Here is a 23,423-nt window from a genome sequence, read left to right on the forward strand (position 1 = left end):
ACTCTGGGGCTGAATTCCTTTTTGATCCCGGAGCATAAGGAAGGGGAAAGCTTTCCAATTAGTTCCTATATTCATCCTTGTCTGTCATCTCTCTCCTACCACAGAAATGTTTAGAAAACTGGATACTGAAAAAACTGGAACAATAGAATTGAACCTCGTTAATGTAAGTTCATTTAGCAATATAATGCTTGTTGTTGGGTTTGTTTGGTTGGTTTTTGTTCTTTGCTTTTTTTCTGAGCAGAGAAAGGGTTTAACAGTAAAGACTATCTTGCTCTATTCTGTCTATGTACTCACATATATGCTTGATTCATAAAGCTTATGTATTTATAAGCAGTCTTAAGACAGGTTACCCTTTTTAAGATCTAGCTACGTCACAGTATATTCTCTTAGCAGACAGACAAGATTACTTTAACCTGATGTGACTTATCACTTACTGGCAGTAACTGCGGCTGATACATGTGCAGGCTTCTTTCCTGCCTTTTTTGTTGCCAACAGGATGAAATGTAGGTGCAGTAGTGACTCATGGTGTTGACCATGTCTGCTTCCTTCTGTACCATTCGTGCCCTGTAGAAAGCACTAAGTTAGGAGAAAACTACCCTCCTACACACATTCAACTTATTACCCGAACATAACATTTCCAGACCTAAATGAGCAATGTGCAAAATCATCCCAAAACTCTTCTGACTTAAATGAGTTATATATTTAAATTGTTCAGGAAAGACCCTAAAATTACTTCTGTAACAACAAACTTTCTTCCTTATGCTAGAAAAAACTTCCTACAGGTATTTCTAGTAAAGTTAACCTTGGGCCATTTTCCTCTCTCATTACAGTGGCTGTGCTTTACTGTCATTTGAGCCACTGCCATCGGCTCAAGAGACCACAGAAAGACCAAGATCAGGTGACAACGAAGCGAACATACAAGTAATATCCCAACATTAATGTGCCTTAACTTACACATAGCAAATTTTGCACACGGTTTTACAAAGGAAAAGTGTTCTACTTTGACAACAGAAGAATCTGTTATGGGTCTGACAGTCTTTTATATGCTACTATATATCCTCTCTACAAAAGCTTTAATTGAGTATAAATCCTCAGGTCAAATTTTGAAAATACTGCTTTGCTGATATCTTTGTATTTAAGGTGTTTTCCATGACTTCTGGAATAAAGCACATTATAGCCTGACAATCTGGTTCAGTTAAGTGCTTTTTGAGTAACAGCTCCGCTCCATCTGTGTATCTGAAACTAGCAAAGGGCTGGTGTTTAGGTAAGATGCAGGGCCCTTGTACACTTTCTGTCAAGCTGCAGAATTATTCTGGTTAAAAATCCACTGAAGAATTTGAGTAGCAAGTATGTTTGACCAAGCCAACGACAATTCTTTGTCTCTTGACCATTGAAGAGCCTGGAGCAGGATGCTGTTGGCACCAGAATCTTCCAAGAGAAAGGCCCTGTTCTCAGGTGCAATCTTGATTTCTTGTATCTTATTTATCTTCCTTTTGAAAGACAAGAAAGTATTTAAATAAAAAGATAATAGTGGAACTTAAGTTTGCAAGACTGTTATTCCTTTTACAACTAAGCACGTTTTTCTTGTCAGGAACAGAACACGTTGTCTTTTAAAGGGGAAAACCAGCATTCTGGAGCTGACCAGGCATTGACAGATGCTCTGGCTGTATGTGAGTTGATGAAATGCTAAATAGCCTGATACTTTCTCTGATACTGTAGAAGATTAATGCTTAAAACAGTAAAGGTTTCCAAGGCAGGTAGTTGATACTATATACCCCAGAGCCAACCTATTAAAATCATGAGGCTACGAACATGAGCAGATTGCTGCTTCCAAGAGTTTTCACTACTTAAGTTTACTTACCTAAGGAATTGTGTCCTCCTTCCTACCAACAATTTCTTGTGTATTTATAGGCACCTTTTCAAAAAGCAGGAAAACATGAGGCTGAAGGGTGAGGCAGTGAGATACTTCACTACATAAAGATATCTAAGGAAAGATTTGATCCTCTCCATTAAATATTGTACATTATCAAATGATTATTCCCAAACAGACAGATATAAAGGATAGTTCCATGGGAAAGACTTTATTAGGAATATACTTGTACCCAGTTTTTTATCTTAAGTATGTTCCTTAGCTTTTCAGGTTTACAAAGGCTATATGCAACTAAGATTTGGCTCAATTTTAAATGCAGATGGTCTTGAACAAACAGGGGAGAAAGGGTTCAATTTAATACAAAAAGTAGGTGAATGTCAACATGATGTAGGAAAGCAGCATGTCTTACTGTTGAGATTTTCAGATGGTTTAATAAAAAATTGACACTAAAATACTCAGACTTAAAGCTTAAGAGGAGACAAAAGTTTAATGGTATCACAGTTGAGTAGAAACAAGTAAGTTGTCAAGGACTACAGAAAGTTTCTACATTTAGTTTTCAAAGTACAAAATACAATAAATACATGAGACCCTTTGTAAAAGAGGAATCTAAAACTACATTGTCTGTTACAGCACATAATATTTTGAATATATGGGATTCCTAAGATGCTACAGCATTTTTTTAAAGTTATTGCTTAATGGATTGGTCACATGGCCGTCACTGTTCAGATGATTCTTCAACAAACATTCTGCTTCCAGCAATAAGCATTTGGGTGCTGTGCACATACTTTAATTTCTCCCATCTGGAAAAAACCTCAGGATAAATTTGGACAAAGCCAAGTTGTCTGTTTCACGATGATTCCTTCCATGGTAAACTGAAAAAGTCCTTGTTTTAATGCAGAAAAATGTGAAATTCTTTTCTGCTGCTTTTGAAGAAATCACAGTGGGTACTTGAACATAATGGCTTGCTTAGACCAACGGCAGCAGAATTTCATTTGCTCCTAAGCATTATTTCATCTTGTACAATGCCCTCATCCATTTGCTAATGCATCAATCCTTCATTTGTTTTCAAAGCACATTCTTCATAGCTTTCAAATTACATTGTCATTGAAATCAGTCTCATGATACTGGAACCAACACAAAATGATTTTTTTTTGTAAGTCTTCCATGATTAGTACTTCAAGAATCTGGCTTCTGTACTAGTTCAAGCCAAGCTTCTTTGTCTAGGTTTAATCCTTGGATACAGCTGAGGGTAAAAGAGAAATGAGATCTTAAATTTTAGTGCTTTAAAAGGTTACTTTTTAAAAAAGAAAGCCCACTCTTTGGCAATACAATTCTAATGTAATCTCTAGCACCAAAATATGGCTATAAAAAACACCCAGAGCACTAACAAATATAAATTTAGCATTCTTAGGCAAGCTTAAAAAATACTAACCATGCCAGTACAAAAGGCTGGCACTGAAAAGCATGTAATTCACTACCTTCAGCTCTACTCAGCTGGGTGGGCTAGGGAAAGCATGGGGCTTTGTAAGTCAAGAGACTTTTGTGAGCAATGAACTAGGGGATTTTTTCCCTGATTTATAAAGGAAATAGAGAGGTAATACTCTGGTTTGCTTTTTCTTAATGCCTATCAGCCTTGACAGATCTAGAGCGCTGGGCAAGCTGGAAACATCTGAGTGCATAAGGACCCTGGAACTGTAGGAGCTGTGGATAGTGGGCAGCCAGATAAATTCATCTGAATGCCCAGCAGTAAATCAGTAGCTGCCACTTTCTGGCCCCCAAGCTCTGTGCTGCTCACACATTCTGTCTGCACACAGAGAGGTCCAGAGATGGCCTCAGCTGCAGGGTGACAATGGATGGGACACAGTTCAACACAGCCATGCTGGGATGCTTGGCTCCTTGGCTCCCACTTGCAAAGGGCTTTGGAACAACCATGGTCCTGCACAGCATGGCGACTGGCATATAACAATAGAAAGATCCACTTCGTACAATTAGGAAAGACGAATCCTCCATGCTCTAAATGGTGTCTGCATTACATTGTGGGTTGTTTCAGCTAAAGTTCTCTTTAAAGATGCTCTCTTGTCTCTTCAGCAAGACTCTGGCTTTTTTTTTTTCGTGGTCCGCTAATGATTAAGGGAAGACCAACAACTTCACCCACAAGGTTTGTCTCAGCCTGTTATGACTAGCAGAGATGAAGTTAAAACAGCCAGTTAAAATAGCACACCACCTGATAGTGTTCAAATTATTTCATTTGGTATTAAAAGTCAGTATTTTGACAGTATCATCTTCTTTGCATTCAGTATTAGAGTGCTCACACAACTTAGGGAGCTAGTGAGTCACTAAGAAGGGCAGAGTACGGATGCAGATAATGTCATCCTGGTTTTTATTCAGCACGCCTAACTGCAAAAAGATAAAGCTGCTGTGATAAAAATATGACTTAAGAATATACCAAACTACCAAATACCTTCCTCTGCGCTGAATATCTTAGCCTAGATTTGAGCTGCTATATTAGGAGTCCAGTAATTGCTTCTGAGAATAACCACAAAATACTTTGGTAGCCCGAAGTAGCACAACAGAACAGATACAAGAGAGTAACAGTTAATATTGGGCTTGGGTAGTTTTCCTCAAAGCTTGTTTGGATTATGCTGTGCTTAGAAGGATGAGTCAGGACCCCCATTCTAAGCTGTGTTGCCTTATGATTTTTGTTACAGAAGCACAGATGCTCCTTGTGTTCTTACACACCTGTGCTCAGGCTGAGTGCACAAGCAAATGAAGCATTAGCATGTGCACAATTCACCCTGGGGCAGGAAAAAAGCAAAACCTAAACAACCCACAAGCTGCCATTTCTGACTGTGTAGTGCAGGGCTGAAGGCTGCTCTCAATTTAGAAATGTTTATGATTGGAAAGGAAAAAACTGAGCAGAAATACTATGTTAGGGAGAATTTGACAGTACATTGTGGGCAGGCCTGACCTAATAGTCATACAGAAATTAAAACTGATTTTGCATTAGATAGAGTCACTCTGCAACATCTAACCAGTTTAAGTGTAAGAATTATCTGCATGAGGAAGGAGGTTCAGCCTCTTTCAAGCATCATACATCAATCAGCTAAAATTCACAGCAGTTAATCTTTAGCATTGAGAGAACCTCTTATCTCCAGCAGCAGGGCAACTGGATATGTACGAAAAAGCTTAATGGAATTTTTTATACATGTCCATCTGCTATAGTTTTCTAGCAACTCAGCCATGAGGAGAAGCGTGGGGACATAATCAAAAATATATATTATTTGTACACAGTTGATTTTAATAAAAGAGGTAGTACAGAACATGATAAGGAAAGGACCAGTCATCAATTAAAGGCCTTTTACATATTGTTAAATATTACTTAAAGAGCATAGGAGAAAAAGATCTGCCTTTATTTGCCAACATGATCTCTTTTTCAATACTAGGAAAAAAGATAACCATAGAATTTTGCAGTGTTTGTCTTTAAACTCTGTGAAATCATCTCAGATCACAAGGTGCACTGTGTACACCAGGAAAGGGAAGGACTCATGACTCATTCTTCATACAGGTTTAGTTTAAGGCCCTTTGTGCCAGTGTATCATATTCTTAAAGAAGGGAAACCTTGTTCTGTTCACATGCTCAACAAAGCCTTACGCACACATCACGTTCAGATAAAAGTTTTGGGTGGGTTTGTTTTTGTTTTGTTTTTTTTCCTAAGACAGTGAAATAAGGTTCTATTAGAACCTGTTATGTATAGCAGGGTAGTGATACATGTTGCTCTTTTATGCACCCATCGATATAATCTATGTTAGGTATCCAGACAGAGAGCATTAACCCACTCTGCCAAGGTGTTCAACTGCCCAAATGAATAAATGGAGAACATCAACTCCTTCCTCTCAACTATTGAAATTGCACCCAGCCAAGATGCATGAGAATAATGCTGCATATACTCCACATATCAGGATGGGTTTTTTGACTCTGGAAATATTAAAGACTCACCCCTAGGAGGTTGCGGGGAACGTAGCCTTCCTTGTCATTCAGCCGTGCCCACCACCACTCAACTTCATCTTCATCTTCCCGGCGCAGGATTGTCATGCAGTCTCCCTCTTTCATTGAAAGCTCATCGTCATTTTGAGCCTCATAATCCCAGAGTCCATAAATCACTCCTTTGTTCATGATCCCCATTTTCTCCTGGACTCCTGCAATGTTAAAAGCACAGAGCAGCTCAATACGACGACGGAAAGACGACGGAAAGACGACGGAAAGACGACGGAAAGACGACGGAAAGACGACGGAAAGACGACGGAAAGACGACGGAAAGACGACGGAAAGACGACGGAAAGACGACGGAAAGACGACGGAAAGACGACGGAAAGACGACGGAAAGACGACGGAAAGACGACGGAAAGACGACGGAAAGACGACGGAAAGACGACGGGGCAAGGAACAGCCAGGAGAGAAAACAGGGTGAAAAGTTAGAAAGACTGCTGTACTCTAATTTTTAAACACTGACTTCAGAAACACAGTTCTGTTAAACTGCATCTGGATCAAGGTGTTTTGGAGTACATGCCTACACCTTGCAGATGTTTAGAACATTTTACAGCTGTAGCCAAATATGAAATACTATTCTTTCTATACACATTCCTCAGTTTCTAAGCAGCAAACTAAGCAAATCTAAGCAAATTAATCAACTGTAACACAAACTTTCTCCTAGTGAATTATTCCATTTTAAAATACCGAATCCTACTGGATAGAAAACTAAATGCAATTTTGCTTAGTCCACAGATTTTGATGCTAGTTAAACAGGCTTCCTCCCTTCATAGAGAAAACTATACACTTGGCACCAAGAGATGCAGTTTTCAGGCTCAGTGAGGACAGATTATTTTGAAATATGCTGGCTGAGCAGCTGTTAGAAACTCAGATCTTGCATGTTCTACAAAAACAGAAAAGCAGTATTATAGCTTTTTACACTGCTATTACTCTAGCCTCCTGCGGATAGATGACACTCCAGCTAGTAGGTGCCTAAGGGACAAGACCTATGTACAAAACATGCAGTCAAGTAATTTAAAACCTCATAGACTAATAGTCATTGCACCCCAGGGGGAATTCATTCTTTCCATTAAAAGACAGCTTCCCTGTAGCCTTAGTATTTGAATCAAATCTAAATTTAATATGGGTTTTCTTTTTAAACGCAAGAGGAAAAAAATGCCAGAAAGATAAAGTCAAATTCAGTGCTTACTAAGCTCCATTAAGACAGAAACTTGGCAATACCTTTCTTGGTTCTGAAGTGCACATTAGAAAATATTCTTCATTTAAAGACACCAGGTAATAAATATGAACTGTCTACTGAGATACCCATACGACTTTTGGTTTCATGTAAAAACCTGTAGTAAGATTCACCTAATCCTCACCTCACACTAATGTATTTTTCAATGCACAAACCTAACTCATTTAAAGGTTTTTAATGTAGGGAAACCTTTTGTTCCTCAGATCTTCTCTATAGGTTGAATATTATGAAGTGATTCTTGCTGGACCTCATTCTGTGACAAGAAGCTGGATAAAACCTCTCTCTTTCCAAGAGGCACCCGAGGCACGGGCATACAACTTAAGCATGCAACTCACCACCACTCATACAAAAAGTGCCCACTGAGTCCCTAGCACGCTCCAGAACTCAGCTGTCATCACCTACCGTATAAGAACTGGGAGCACTGGGTGTAGCCTTCTTCCATTTCCTCACACTTGTCTGCAGCTGTCTGCATGTCACTGTAGGTCATGGCAAACACAGCTGCACCTGACTCCACCAGGAACTTGCACACCTGCACGTTATTGCATGATGCTGCACAGTGTAACGGGGTCCTGCAAGCCAAGAAGAAAAAGATGACACGTTACTTATACTGCTTGTAGCAGCGCTTACTGACTCCTGGGAGCAAACCACTTTTGTGTGTGACCTTCAGCAACCTGCACTGCATCACAAAGGGTTCCCACCAGAAGCACTTAACTCAGGATGTCAGTAACAATTGCTTTACTCAGTAACAGGCATTACCAAGAGCTGCTTGAACCCTAAGTCTAGGTTTCCACGTGGATCTCTAGTTATGCTACCTCTTTATAATCCATTAACATTTTAAGAACATTAAGACAATAAAAATTTAAAAATAAATCAATATTAAAAACACACTCAGAAATCCTCCTCACATCATGTCTCTTAACATCCAATCACTTCAAGACCTGACTTGGTGACAAGTGCAGGTAATTGGGATAACTACTGAGCTTAGGGACCACAAGCATCTTTATTCAGGCTGAGGCCTTAGACACTTCTGTTACAGGCAGAAATAATAGTAAAATCGCTGACCCCTATGCCAGCCTTTTCCAAATAAGTTCCGCAGCTATCTGTAAGAAGGATTTGTAACGCATTATCAGTTGCAAGACTAGTTTGTAGGTTGTGTTTTTCTGCTTTATTTTGGTTTTGGTGGGTTTGTTTTGTTTTGGTGGGGGCTTTTGTTGTTGTTTTTGGGGGGGTTGTTGTTGTTTTTTTCCTTAAGTTGTCTGACCATTGGACAAAGAACTGAGGAGAATTTTGCAGGGCTACACACTGCCCAGAGCACATGTAAACTATTGGCTGTCTCACAGAGAGGAATTTCAGCAAATGGCCCATTATGCATAAACTGTCTTCAATATCTCAAAGAAACAGAGCAATTTCCTGACAACTGCACCCACACTCACACACACTTTTTTCATACACGGAACATTAGTATAATTTGCTTATTTTCTCCTCTGCATGTTCCTATATGATCCCCCACAGAGAGCTGTTGCTCTGCTGCGGAAAAGTCACTGCCAGCTCTATAGGAGCAAAGTGACGGACCTTCTGAGGGACCTGTAGCAGCCATCAATCATAGGTCTCTTGTGAAGAACACCTGTAAGGTACCATTTAATGAAAGCCTTACCATCCATCACTATCTGCAGCATTCACATTCACGCCAAATTGCACCAGGAACTTCACGATTTCCGTGTGCCCAGCACACACAGCGTTGTGCAGCGCAGTGATCCCTTCATCGTTGGGCATGCTAGGGTCTTCAACCTGTTCAGCCAGAAAAGAAGCCATGCACATTGTGCTGCAACTCCTGACAATAAATATCTCTTTGCACATAAAAATTAGTTTTTTTATTCTGGAATATGATTTTCAGCCGTATTTCTAAGGACACGAGCAATAGGCAGAAAACTACAGCAGTAACGACTCTTGCGAGAAAACTCACAACAAGCTTGCAGCCTCCTTTTAATAGTTAGAACCTAAAATGGTTCAGAGAAATAGTATCTTGATAACTTAAAGGCATGTATAACAAAACCTATTTAAAAGCAAAACTGACATGGATTTTACTTATCAAATTACCTGATAATATGCCAGATAGGGGATGAAACACTACATAAGAAATTAGGAAAAAGTCCTGCAAATTTGTAGCCTTGATGCTAAATACCTAGCATGGATTTAACACACTTAAAATCAGCATCCAAGTGGCCATGTCCAGTTAGGACTTCTCCTCAAGCACAGATATAGCTGTGCACTGTTATTTTTAGTTTCCTCAGCCCAGAAAAGCTTCAACTTCCCAGTTTGAACCAGGATGGCTATTCCTTCTCTTACAAGTTTGCATTCATACCTCATAAATTATTCTCTGCACGAGGTCAAACTCCCCTTCCAAAGATGAATCCAGAAGCAACGCAAGGGGATTGAATTTCACTCTCATTCCATGCCCAATTCTCTCAGAGCCAGTTTTACGCAAGTTTGTCCTCTTCCCCTGTGAAAAGGTAACACAAGTTACAGCCATTTTTTTCCTAGGAAGAACAAGAATATAAAATTGCGTATTTGGGAATGACAGCAGAAATGACCAATTAAGGCAGTGCTTAATATGAAATTTAGACTATTTTCTACCAATGCCCTGTCACATTACGAATATAGTAGGTTACACACATTATGAAAGATCTCTGCCTTTATATCTAAACAAGGTCACTAATCAACTGAAATACAAAAGTCACCTTGATCAAACACATCAGCAAAACAAACTCCATAATCCCTCAAGATCAGGAAGAAAAAAAAAATGCCTTTTTTTATTCAGACCACTTCAGCATTAACTCTCAAAGCTGTTACACAAACCAAGTAGTACACTCCATGAAATAGGAAATTCAGCAGAATTTAGCAGGAACATAAACAGTTATGGAAAACAGTTTTGGAAAGAATGTAGAACCAAGTGCAGAAATGCTTTAGATGCTCCCAGAGATACTGGAAACCAAGTATTTCTATAGCTGAGTTTGTACTCTTTCCTGTAGAGAACACGCATGTATTAGCTCAGCGCTCTCCCCAGCTGGCTGCACAGCACCAACAAACACTATTCACAAGGGGATGGAGATTTCTGACAGATGTCCAAGCAAAGATGAATAGAAATGACTCATGTTTTGAAAGAGCAAACGTGAAGATATAAGAGGAGATTCCCAAAAAATACTCTTTTGCCTGTTGATTTATCTATAATAGCAAAAGTACAGGCTTTCTAAAGAGCCTATCAGCACAACGCAAGTATTTAAATAGGAAATAATGAAATCGGGCTGGTTTCTTCTCTTCAATCACAGAATTATTACAAAACCAACAAGAAATGGGTTCTTACAATATAGGAAGTCCTACTGCTCAAGTTTCCTTGTAAGAGGAAGCAAGGACAAAGCATGAAGTCATGCAATGACTACTTCATGTAAAAATTACAACGTTAAAAAGCACATTTAAAGCTTTTAATTCCTATGCACCGAAGTGACGGAAGAAAATACACTTTCATGTATCAAGTTACTAAAATTCATGATAGGTTTTAAAATAAACTCTTTGAGGAACTGAAAGCAGTCAGCATTTGTGTTCTGCAACAGTGAGATACCACCGTACCCTGCACACAAACTAAGTTTCAAAACAAACAAGATGGTAAAACGCTGCCTGCCCTTAGCCCAAAGATTTTGATGCAACTTGAAAACTGACTGATGTCAAATCAGGTTCCAAAGAGAAATTCAGTAAACATCCTAGTAAAAGAAGTACATGCGGTTGATGTCTATAAATGAGTTTTTAAAGCAGAAAATAAAGAAGTCTGTTTCTCCATATTTTTCAAGCAAGGCACTTTTGGATAAACAAACGCAATCTGGGATTAAGATAATTTATTTCCAACTCATATCAGCAACAGTGGGAAATGCTTGTGAAATCTGAATCTGTGCCTCAAAAATCTTTTTATTTCTTTTAAGAAGGAAGTATAGTTTGGGTATAGTAGGCAGACTTCTATAAGGAATGTTCTTTACAGCCCAAAAGAGTTTTACCATTGATGTATCCAATCCCATTTAAAATTTATCACGTCATTCATTCTAGAGACAGAGACTTTTCATTACTGTCATTCATTCTGAGTGACAAGAGTCACTTGGGACTCTGTCCCAAGATAAGAGCATCACACAAATAAACAGATACCCACAGAGAGACTTCCGGCCTATTTGTGTGACTGTTCTCCCGCATCTGCTAAAGCTCTACAATACAACACACAGTATTTATGGCAGAGCTTCAGATGTCTTATTAACAGGGCACCCAAGTTGTAGGCTAACTCATACTTACAGGAGGCAAGGAAAACTGTCCAGTAACTTCAGGAGGCCTCATATTGAATGAGTCCTCTCCCAAACTCTCTGGTTCCCCTGATGGATAGGGGGGTGGAGGGTACGGAGGATATTCTTCCATGTACACCTCCAGTGGCAGTGAAGCTTCTAGGTTTGGTTCTTCCATTTTCAGCTGTGTGAGTTCATCACCATCTGATACTCCCTCAGGTACAGTGTCCAACGCTACGGAGGGAAGAACAGCTTCGCTCTGATCTGCTGGTGTGTTCTCTGGTTCCTCAGCGATAGCCGGTTCTGGCATAGAAGCAGCTGTTTCTTTTTCTGATTCTGCACTTAGATAAGGATTTGGGATCTCCACCGGGCTTTCAGGACTGGCAGCTGATGCCGTCTGTTTGGAGGGATGTGATGGAGCTGAGATAGTCTCCATTGCAGCCAGAGTGGTCCTCTGATACAACAGCTTCTGAATATTAGGCCCGTTAGGTCCTTCTGGCTCAGTAATGGAGCTACGTTTCTTCAGTGGTCTGGGCGCATTGGACAGCTTTTTCCGTAGTGCTTCCAGATCAGCATCGCTCTGGTTGCGGTACGGGTTGGACAAGAACGGCAGCAATTTGGTTGGGCTAAGAGGACGGGGTATTCGCTCTGTTTCGTGATTCTCATGAGCAGAAGCTGTTGTTTCCATCTCAGGCTCTGGACTGCCTGGCTTGCCTTGGAGGTTTGAGTAGATGTTCTCTGTCTGTGGCAGCTGATTCTGTACACCGGCTCCTGCCATCACAGGCTTGCCATACACTGCAGAGAGGGGTGGGGAAAAAGCAAGTGTGAATATTTGATCAACAAACCTAAAAAGAACATACAACCCAATTCACCTACATAGGGCAAAGGAGCATAATAATATGACAACCGAAGAGAACTAATCTGGTAACCAAGTTTACTGTTAGTTATCTTGGAAAAGCAAGACAAATATTTGCACTTTTTGTTAACACTAATATACAGCATGTAACATCCACCTAAGATTCTTACTGCTGCACTAACCTGCTTAATTCCCTTGAGGAGCAGCTTTATACCCACAGATAAGGTGGAAAGTAGATCTGTGATGTATCTGAGGTTTATAAAGACAGAAGAGAGGTAGAGAGCCACATGCTTACCGCTTGGGAAGTGCGGTGCTCTGGTCTGCGCCCTTGTCAAAGCGCTCTGCACTGCCTGCTGGAAGTTCTTCCCAGGAGTCTGCTGTTGTGTGTACATGCTGTAAATTGAACTTGCAGCCACAGTTTGAGGCTTCCGAAATGGTGGAAGCGAGGCCTCTTTGGACGGCTGAGGGGTAAAAGGTCTCACAGCAGCTGCTGGGGGACTCTCCTGTTTGGAGGAGGGAAGAATTTGATCCTGGCCAGAGGAAGGACCTGCAGGAGGTACAGAAATTCTTTGCTGGATCTGCTGAGGAGGATGGGAAGGCTGCTGTGCCACTGGTTTTTGTTTGTTCCCCATAGTTACAACAGCCAAAGGCAGCTTCTGCAGGTTTCCATCCAGCTTTGTATCAGAAGGTTGCAGATGACTGGCTTGACCAAAGTAAGGCAAGTTTATCTGTTTTGGTTTAGTGGGGACAGGTGGTGGTACCTTTGTTACATTTTTATTGGCTGCCTGAAAGACACAAAAAAAAGAGTTAGTTAATATTCAATAGCAAAACATGTTCTAGGAGTTCTGCTGTGAAGGATCCCAGATCCTCAAAGAAAGGTACAGTATCTTGCATTTCTAGTGCTGCTGCAATACTGTTTACATCATCATTGGAAACATGAAGAGACTTCTTGAAACATTTTATTACCACAGTTGTTTATACTTTGAACCCATTCTCTTCAATTCTTTCTATAGCAGTTCTGTTTAAAATATCAAGCAATGGCAGTGCACAGTAATTTCTCTAGAGATGGCAGAGGCACTTAGCAGCATCTGGAAGCAAGAAGCTTCTTTTCCAACAGAGCACTTACCCCCAGTTCTTCTGTGTTACTTCACCCCTACCTGCTTAACCATGCCCTCATGCCAAGGTTTAGGTGGGCAGCTTGCTGCAGCCAAATGTCTGAAGGATGTTGTTGCATTGAACAGTGAAATGAGCATGTAAATTATTTTTAAAAACCCATGCACATGCCTCTGTGCATATAATTGATGGGGGGCATGCGGGGGGAAATGTATGCATACACACTAGCACAAATAACACAGCTATTTCTTTGTATTCAGTCAAAATGTAGATTTTCACCACAGTGACTGTAGGGAATAACTGAGTTACCAACCACCATTAAAAGCCTAGAATACATTTTTCCCTTATAAGTAGTCTTTTAAAAGAAGGCCTAGGTACTTCTCAGAGTTTCCTGACAGCAACATTTGAAGAGCTGTGTAGTAATCCCTGTCAAATGGAGCACAGTAACTCGAGTTTCCTGCATACCTGTGCTTCTCGCAGGAGATCTTCGCTGCTCTGGTTCTTTCTCAGCGTGCCGAGCCCAGCAGACTGGTCCACAGAATCAAACATTGAGAATGGACGCACTTTCTTCTCTTTGTCTCGTAAAAAATTTTCTCCTTCAGCTGCTGTTGCAGAGAGAGAGAGAGGGGAAGACTTTAAAAAGGAACAACACAACTGTAGGAATAAGAGTCCTGTTCTGTGCAATACTCAAGACTTGGGATGTTTTTTATATCCATCCTTCCCCTGTGCTAAGGGCTCAAGGGCCTGCCAAATGTCGTCTCTTGCAAATTGAACAGGAGCATGTATTAAGGCGTTAATATCTACTTCACCACCCGAAATGAAAAAAAATCTCTGCAACACCATACTAAAGCTTATATGGCAATACTTTGATTTTTGTGTGTGCTTTCAAATGAATTCTACATATTTACTGAAGCGTTTAGAGGCAGATACCATTAACTAGATTCTCCATATTTTAAGATTAGCCAAGCACATAAGAACATACCTTGTCCTTCACTAGTCACAATTCCTTTTCCTGAAGTCAAGGCTGAACCCTGACCAATATGATTGTCGGCATTTGAACTACTCCAGTCAGTGGCAGATGGGGGAGGTTTTGCACTGGGAACTACAGAACCTAGAAAAGAACAAGTGGAACAGATTAAGCTAAAATAATGTTTCTGTGGTCTTATTACAGGTAGGTTTTTCGGTAAGAGTCAGGTCTAAACAGTGCACAAGTATCATATCCAGGTTAACTGCTACAAATTTTATCACTTTAGGTTTTTGTTCATTTATTTGTTCATACTGTTTTATAAAGAGAATGCAAACCAACCTCAGAAACAACTATCAAAGGAGCAGCAAAACTATTTGTCCTTGCATATTTGCACTTACCACCATTCAGACAAAAAAGCTTCTAGACTGGCTTCTTTCCAGTTAGTGAGAAACTTCCCTTGGATATTTACAGTAAATTAAAAGTGACAGGATGGTAAGAAGGGATGCATTAAAGCAGAAATAGATCTTGCTGTGATATCCAAAATATTAGAAAAATTATTTATATGTTCGGTGTGCATACAGGCAGTGCATTAAAGCAGATCTTTACATTTTCTGGAGTAGACATCCAGCCTGATTCAAAAATAGCTACAACAACACTTGAAACTTGCTGTTAGTTTCAATATTCACTAAATTCTATTAAATTCTAAGTCATCTATTAAAATAAGTAATATTACATTCAAATAGTAGTGATAAGCAGCAGGCAAAAAATTTCAGTCTGGTAAAGTATGAGATACTATCTCTCTAGGAAAGCAGTTGTTTTGCCCAAATGCTAAAAATAAGTGAAGTTTTAATCCAAATGGCACATCACCACACATCTCTGTAGCAAACATTAAAATTTTGTATGGACAAGAGCTAAAACTCCACTTCAGTAGTTTTAGGATCTGCAAAGCTGACAAAATGAAACAGCTCCCCATTCTCCAGTAAAGCAAGAGACACTTGGACTGGTTTTGTGCCATGGCTACTTATTAATATCTGCCAGAACTGGAGATGGAGAAAGAGAAATTAAAAAACTCACACACAGACAACAAAACAAAAAAAACCCCACAACAGAATTTCTACAAGCTCAGCCTCCATTATTTTTTTTTTCCGTTTGGAAGGATCAGAGTTTCTCTTCCAGCTAAAAAGTGAGTCTTCTTTCCTCAAGATAGCACAGAAGACATATTTGCAACTCTCTAGTTTCTCTAGACTTCTGTCATGGAGCTGAACTCGATCTCATAGGAGAAAGCCAGAGAGAAGCCAGGCAAATCTTCATTAACAGTCCAAGCTTTGTGTCAGGTGTTGGACTTCCTCTCCATATTCTAACACCATCAACAGGCCAGCAGTTTTGTTGCTATTTCTGTGCTCCAGTCAACCGCCTCTTTTATAATATTTCTTGTAACGCTGGTTAACCCTTTACATGTGTCATTTCCAAAATGCATGATAAGAAAATTTGGCTTTGCTAGTTTTTAAGTCCAGGCACCAGGTTGTTACCATGTATGCCCTAAAAATGCCTCTAGAAATTCAAACACACGCTGTTGTATAGAAGCGTTTCAATTAAATATATTGCTAGTTCACAGAAAAATCCTCCTACGTTCTAGGCTGTAAAACAACTCAAATTGCTCACTAAAGAGCCTAACGAAAGATTCCTAACACACAGAATCATATAACTTCAGTGCTTATAATATATATTCACTAGGGCAGGAAAATTGCAAGCAGTAAGACTGACATCTCAAATAATACTTTTCTTTAAAAAAAAAAAAAAGACAGAGATAGTAGATAAGAAAACATGTTTCTGGATAAGAAATATTAATTGTAAGCTATTACCTGCAGGAACCTTAGCTTGTGAACTGCTCCCACCTCTCATGTTGGGTAGAGTTTGTGTTTTCAGTGGACCATCAGGTACCTGCAAAGCTTGTGTCCCATCTGAAAATGCTGGTTTCACCAGAAGTTCAGGTCTGGAAGCAATACGTGGCATAGTAGAGGACTGGATATAAGGACCTACTGCTGCCACTCGACTTGGAGCAGAAGCCACTGGCTGGGATAAATTCCCATCTGAAGAAACCTTCGGAGTGGGGGGAAAAAAGAAAGAAAGACAATTTAAATAAGGTTATGGTGCAGTATCCATCTATCAGAGTTTGAAATAGAAATCAAGAAAGATAAAACAAGCAGAAAAAGATACACTGGTATTAAAAATGCTTAAAATATATATATACACACACACACATAAACACACTTTAAGAGCTATTAACAAGAGGTAACAATAGCAAAAGAAACCAACACACCACAAACTTAAAAAAAAAAATCCATGACAGCATACAAGACAGCAAGAAGAGTTCTTGTCCATAAAGAGTAAGTAGGTTAACATCAGCATACCATGAAAAATACTTGAATAATACAAGACTATCACCATGTATGGATAAATACAAGTCTAGCATCCAAGCAGCCCACCCTACAAGCGCGTTTTTACTTCAGACTGTGCAAGCCACAAATGAAATTAATTGTTATTAAATATTCCGCACTTACTGGTAAGTTCTCTTTCTGTTGCAGAGCTGCCTTTTTCTTCCACAGGCGTTCTCGCAGCTCATTAACACGCTTGTCCATGACTGCCACCTCCGAGTTGCGCTTGTTCAAACACTCCCTCTGTTGCTGCAGCTTGGCATTCTGCTCCTGGTTCAGTTTGTTCCTCAACTGAATAAATTCACAAAGCGGGGGGGTGGGGAGAAAGAGAAAACAACAAAAATCAAAACAAATTAGCTTTCAGGATGGGGGACAGGAAACAGTTATAAAGAAAAAAGCCTTCTAAAAAGTCAAGTCATCCTGGCAAACTCAGATTATTTTCTCGGGAGAATATGTTGGTTAGTCTCCAAATTTTGCAGAAAGGAAAGGTATAAACACTGCGTGCTCCTTCGCCTGTTTACCTAGAACCCCATATAGCTGACCCCCTCCCCTCAGCATGCAGGCAGCCACACAGCTCTGTCGGGAACAGGAGCAATGGGATTTCATTCCAACAAGGCAAGAAATGACCCAACTAACTTTTAGCCCTGGCTCACAAGCCGGATTTGCATCGTTACCTGCAGCTCCTTGTACAGGCGGTCGAGCTCAGCTACAGCGGACTGGTTGTCGTGGTAACCGTCAATCCGGCCGTTCTTCAGCATCTCCAGTTGCCTGGTGAGTTCCTCTACCTTTGACACCGCCAGCACCAGCTCGCGCTGCTTCTGCTGGAACAGGCTGTTCATCTGTTCAATCTCCTCCACTGCAGAGGACGAGAGAGCACAATAGCTGCCCTGAGAAACAGCCCGGCGTGGGCTGCAGCCCAGGAGGCGGCGAAGGGGCCGAGGAGCAGCGCCGGCTGCACAGAGGCGGCCGCAAACTCACCCTCCCTGTCAAACCAGCTCTTCCTTCAAGCATTTGTAAAAGCAAACGCGCAGGCGAGATTATGTAAATGGGGTCTACTTAGAGCACTAATGAGGAATAAAAAAAGAACATGCTTTACTTTCTGAAGTATGGAAAGAAAGCAAGCCACGTTACAGGGCTGAATTTCATCTGTAGGAACCTAAACTCACTTCATGCTGAATTCCACAAGAAGACACTCACTCAACCACAAGGCATATTTATGATACTTAAAACTCTGAATTTAGGTCACAGGAACTCCATGACAAAACACTTGAGCTGTTATATTAAACAAAGACTCAGAGGGCTTTTTAGGGTCTTAGAAACAGCTGTCATCAGCTGCTCCCGCTGCCAAAACTGCTGCATTATAGAACAAAGTTTAAGGAATCAGTAAGAGTTTAAGCAAGTACTGAGACCAGACCTGCTGGGGAGGGTCCAGGGAAGCAGGCACACATGCTTCAAGATCTCGTATTACTCTACCATCCTTGTATTGCTTCAAAACAATGTTTATTTTGAGCAACAGAACCTAAACAGAAAACACATTCTCCCCACAGAATAACACTTTTGCTTTATCTGTAAAGCACCATGCTTCCTAATAAAACAATACATTTTGCTTTAATAAACCAACACGTTTTCATTTGAGTCCAGCTGGAAGTGACAAGTTCTGTGCAATATGTATAGAGGAAGAAAAGGTAGGCAGGAGAATGTGTGTTGATATGAGATCTGAAATAAATTATGTTACAGCAACATGCTGAACTGTGAGCACCCAACTAGTACTGCAGCAAGCAGGCAGTAGTCTGATTTCCGTAATTAAAAAGAAAATACTCGGTCAGTTTGGCCATTAAGTTACCTCTTGCATAAGAGGCAACATGGGTATCACACCAAGCTTTGTTACAGGTCAAGAAGAAACTAACACTCTAAATGTGAGGTATTAACATCAACGATGGAAAAAGTTACTATGGTACACAAACGTATTCAAGTAAGAAAAAAAAAAATCTACACTGTAATTAAAGAGCAGATATAGCAGGCTCAAACACAAGTTGCCCTTACAGGATATTTTAAAATATAGTAAGAAAAATAGATTTTGTTCTAGGTCATTCGGGAATTTTCTTGGTAAATACAAGATGTGAAATTGTCAAGATTAACATTTCCTGGAACACTGTAACTACCTCTTCTGAATCACTGAAATCATCAGAAATTTTAGAGTTCCAAGAACCACCTTTCATGAATTAAAAAAAAAAAAAGAAAAAAGAAAAAAAATCAAAGGCTGCTTTCCTCAAATCACCAACTTACCTAATTTCCCATTACTGAGTCTTTTTTGCTCCACATGGCCTTTCAGTGCTCTCACTTTCTTGAGCTTGGCTTCCTGATTCTCAGCAATTTCTTTTAATCGCTTAAGTTTCTCCTGTTCGGCAGCTTGCTGTTGCTGTCGCTGGTCTTGCTGTTTCAGGAACTTCAGACGCTGCTCCTGCAGTCAACACAAGGGTAGATTTTTTTTTAATCAACTTATAAGCTACTGACAGAAACAGTCTCAAAACTGAAAAACAATCAACACAGCAGCTCCAATCGGCTTTAGCCCAGTATCCTGACATCCCTGAGTGTGAAGGGAAGCCTGAGAGAACAAAGCAAGCACGTAATGATACTGTCCCAATACAATCCTCCAGGTATAACCATTCTGTAGTACAAGAAGCGACTGAAACAGAGGTGGTACCCATGTCTTAGAGCCCTCAGTAAATTCTTCATCCATGAAATTGCTCAAATCCCTTTGAAGGCTATGAAAAATTTTAGCATTCATGTTCCATGACATTTGTCAATCTCATTTAACCACTATTTGGCTAATTATCATTTCCTTTCTACCTTCTCCATGCTGCTTGTACTGTACAGATCTCTGCCATGCATCACACTTCAAACAGCTATAAGTCATGCTGGACAATAATAAATACTCTTATACAGAAGGTATTCCATGAACTATTGATCATTTTCACTATTTGTACTTTCACTAGCTCTGCTAGAGCCTCAAGATGGGAATCACTGTACACCAAAGCTCTGGAAATTTACCATTTCCTGGAAAAATCACCCTTATCACAAGACAGGAGAATTCAAGACATGAGAAAACTTTCCCAGTGACCTGGCCCCCATTTATGCAACAGACATCTCAGTGGAGTGGATCCTTTTGCCTCTCCAAGAGTATAAGGGTAAAATAACATGCTATCAGTTTCTGTATACAGATTTCTATAGGTTAGAGCTAAAAGAAACCACTAGATCATCCACAGAGACTTCCTTTAAGTCACTGGCTTCCAGTTCTGAAGATGGTAGGTTATTCTAGTGGCAGGAGAACTACTGAGACTTTCCCAAGCACCCACTAACAGCCAAGACTATCATTGCTTTACTAACATTAGAACTCGACACTTCTTAAAAACAAAAAAAAAACAAGCCACAAGTCATTTTTAGAAACAGGGACTCTCATGTACTTTGAATCAAAAAAAGAGGAGCAAAAGTCTGAGCTTGCCTCCTGGAGAAAGCCAGGCCAGCACCTGCAGTGTATGCACTAGTTTAAGAGTCAATCCCACATAGGAAAAAGTCAAAAAATAGATATTACAGCTCATGTCTAAAAAGAAAGTGTGTATTTCCCCCTCAGAGTCTATTTTTAATATTGCATCTGATTTCAGAAGGCAGGAAAGAGGCGATGGAAAGCCTCTCTTTGGAATGAACCTGCTTTCCTGGATGTCCTTTCAGACAGGCAATATTAAATCAAAAATTCTCTCCGGCTGACACCCACATGACTATTCTTCTGCAAACCACAGGCAGACAACACCTACCTGATGGGTAGTATCCAGACTTAAGAAATTTCTTTTTTTAAACTTGTATGATTCCTTTTATAGAGAATATATATATAATGTTTCTGTTTTCATATCTATAGTGACTATAGCATTATTTCTGTTTAGGAGACCAAGATCTATTACTGTGATCTGTGAGTGAAACGGCCAAAGGTTATGAAAGTTAAGGCTACTCTCTTCTGTATGAAACACTGATCTCTGTTGGAACCAAGAAGAGGGCTACATTCTACCACAGCAAATTAATCTGGGCAGAATAGGTATTGATTCTGCTGCTCAAGTTCAAGTGAGAACTCTGCTCACTTGCCTGATTTCCTACGTTTATATTTGCATATTCTTCATACCACTTCTTACTATAAAACAGAAATGAAGTTTTATTGACTATTTTGACAGGCCACTTTGCAGATGCTTCAGAACCATCAGAAAGCCAAAGTTTGAAACAGTCCCAAGACACACATACTGAAAGCCAAGGGAACCAAACAAGATGCTAAACATGGGGGGCACAGAGCTCAGCTATCTTGAAAGGAGAGCGAGATGGCTTCTGATAGAAGAAGAGGAGCAGGACAAGAGCCCCAGAGCAGCCTTCTTCCTCTGTAGTGTGCATCTGAAAAGCATGGAAACTCATCCACCCAGACATCCACACGTTCTTCAGGACGGGCTCACATTTAACAATTCTGTGTCAAAAGCAGCATTTTCTGTTATATTTTCAGATCCAGTGTGTACCAACAACACCTAAGTTAAATATGAAATCCATACCACCATTCTGCAGATGCATTCAGAGTACTTTTCCCCTAAACTACTCAGGAGCACCTTTTGTACTTTCATTAGCTTTTCAATTATCATTCAGCAAGCATTTCATAAATCACTCTCCTAGTTACTTTTATACATGTTATCTTCTCCAGACAGCTGCCCCAGCAAACCACACACATTGAACTCTATCATGAGAATGCAAGATATCAACACAGGACAGCATTACATCCAGAAACAAAAGTGTTTTTCAGTGATCAGACCTCTGAATGGCTGGTCACCGCATGGAACACAAATAGGACTGGCAGAGCCACCAGGATAAATGATAACATATTCATTTTATATGCTCTATCCTTTTAATTATAGCTATACATTCACTTCCATCACTGGCATTATTTTAATATTTTACTACTGGATATTTGTATAGGTTGACTTTCAATGTTAAAAAGAGAGAGCCAAAGAAAGGGTGCTCTCTGTTTATAAGAGACGAAAAACCTCCAAATCCCCAGCCCTCCCTCCACCTCATGTGACTCTTACTACCTTTGATCCTGGTTGTAAACACCCTCATTCCAAACTCACCTTATTAGCCAGCATTTGCTGTTGAGCCTCAATTTGTTGCTGCTGGCGTGATGCCATCTCCTGAAGTTCAGCCAGTGTCATATCCATCCTTGGAGCAGTGACCTGTTTAAGAAAATCCAGAGCATGCTAAATCCAGAATTTTTAATTTGGCTAGCATGCAACTCAATAGAGCTGCTGCAGAAAAGTATTATAAAGTTACTTAAAAATATAACAACACAACTGAGTATCCAATAAATTAGAAAGAAATAGCATATTTCAATGGTAAAAGTATAAACAGTTGTAAGGTCACACACACGTGTAGCTCAATCCAGCAACACGCATAAGCTGACATCTCTTGAAAAATTAATATTTCTAGCAAAATCCCAGAAGCATTTTAAAAGAGGTGTTCCTGAGCCCTTTATAATTAAGCTCAGCATGAATCAGCTTTGACTGACTGAGCCTAGAAGGTTCAGCACATGGCAGGATGGATCTGCGGTTGTAGGTGTATTGCTGCAATTCAAAGCACTTCAACGTAAGTTGAAGAAAATGGAAAGTTTAAATATAGTGGTGGAAAAAATCCCCAGCACCTTCAAAGATAGGACTACTATTACGTTAGTTATCTATTCACACTTCTCTTGAATCTAGATTCAATCTTATATCTGTAATTATATCTTCTGGAGCACGACTAAATGACAGACAATGGATTCAATGCCAAAATGCTAACTGGTCTCAACTTGAAATCTGGAACTAAAGGATCTCTGACACAAAACTGAATGTGAAAATAATCAGTGAACTGAAGGAAGAAAAATGAGCATCACTTTTCAGTGGGAGTAGAGAAAGTATACTGAATTTACCGCTCTGAGATCACCAATACAAACACAGATATGGCAGCCAATGTATCTCAGAGATCTTAAAAACTAAAAGTAAGGGTGATAACTGTTAGAGGCCCTGTGTCTATTTTAAAGCAGTCATTAGCAATCTCTCCAAAACAGTCTCTCTGTTTACAGGACAGGATTTGCACCAGTATCTCAAAGGAAGGGCAGCCTCCATTTTCATTATACTGGCCATCACATCAAGCACTTACTCCATTCTCTATTCTTCGATCACCAGGCACTTTCACACCATTTCTTTTTAAGGCTGGATCTTGAGACCTTTGTCCAGTCCCTAGATAGAAATACAGGAATAATCAAAGATGGTAAGGTATTTCAGGATTCTTCTTCTCCCTTCAGACACAGCATTCAATACAAAAGGAGAAAGAGTACAATCATTTGGGTTTAGAATTTGCACACCTGTTCTTCCCACGTGCTTACCGCTAAGATAAACTTAGCTGATGACACAAGACATTTTATTAAGAGGTCGCTGTTGAATGTCAACATTTATTTTTTAAAAAATAGGACTGTTTAAAACCAGACTAACCAAAAAAGCTTAACCAATAGTATGCTATTCCAAT

The 23,423-nt window shown here is 39.9% G+C and overlaps 2 protein-coding genes across 6 annotated transcripts in view; one reads left to right on the plus strand and one right to left on the minus strand.

Annotated features, from left to right (window-relative positions):
- CAPN2 (calpain 2) overlaps positions 1–1,541 on the plus strand; it is a 30,695-nt gene extending 29,154 nt beyond the window's left edge. Inside the window, exons 20-21 of the mRNA XM_005511486.3 lie at positions 105–163; positions 831–1,541. Of these exons, the coding sequence (XP_005511543.2) occupies positions 105–163; positions 831–854 (83 nt within the window). The 3' untranslated portion in view covers positions 855–1,541. The remainder of the gene's footprint in view (positions 1–104; positions 164–830) is intronic.
- A 790-nt stretch (positions 1,542–2,331) lies between these two features.
- Positions 2,332–23,423, minus strand: part of TP53BP2 (tumor protein p53 binding protein 2) — a 47,828-nt gene continuing 26,736 nt past the window's right edge. For 3 of the 5 annotated variants that reach the window (XM_021299905.2, XM_021299903.2, XM_065058564.1), the window contains exons 4-18: positions 23,058–23,137; positions 21,995–22,096; positions 19,128–19,302; positions 17,516–17,697; positions 16,968–17,132; positions 16,269–16,506; positions 14,422–14,550; positions 13,905–14,044; positions 12,622–13,111; positions 11,484–12,265; positions 9,517–9,654; positions 8,809–8,942; positions 7,557–7,723; positions 5,867–6,066; positions 2,332–3,113 (exon numbers count right to left, since the gene is read on the minus strand). In XM_021299905.2, the coding sequence (XP_021155580.1) occupies positions 3,072–3,113; positions 5,867–6,066; positions 7,557–7,723; positions 8,809–8,942; positions 9,517–9,654; positions 11,484–12,265; positions 12,622–13,111; positions 13,905–14,044; positions 14,422–14,550; positions 16,269–16,506; positions 16,968–17,132; positions 17,516–17,697; positions 19,128–19,302; positions 21,995–22,096; positions 23,058–23,137 (3,164 nt within the window). In that variant the 3' untranslated portion in view covers positions 2,332–3,071. The remainder of the gene's footprint in view (positions 3,114–5,866; positions 6,067–7,556; positions 7,724–8,808; positions 8,943–9,516; positions 9,655–11,483; positions 12,266–12,621; positions 13,112–13,904; positions 14,045–14,421; positions 14,551–16,268; positions 16,507–16,967; positions 17,133–17,515; positions 17,698–19,127; positions 19,303–21,994; positions 22,097–23,057; positions 23,138–23,423) is intronic. The other 2 variants (XM_065058563.1, XM_021299904.2) reach the window with 1 other exon arrangement.

The sequence above is a fragment of the Columba livia genome, chromosome 3, assembly GCF_036013475.1.
Source record: "Columba livia isolate bColLiv1 breed racing homer chromosome 3, bColLiv1.pat.W.v2, whole genome shotgun sequence".
Taxonomy (NCBI): Eukaryota; Metazoa; Chordata; class Aves; order Columbiformes; family Columbidae; genus Columba; species Columba livia.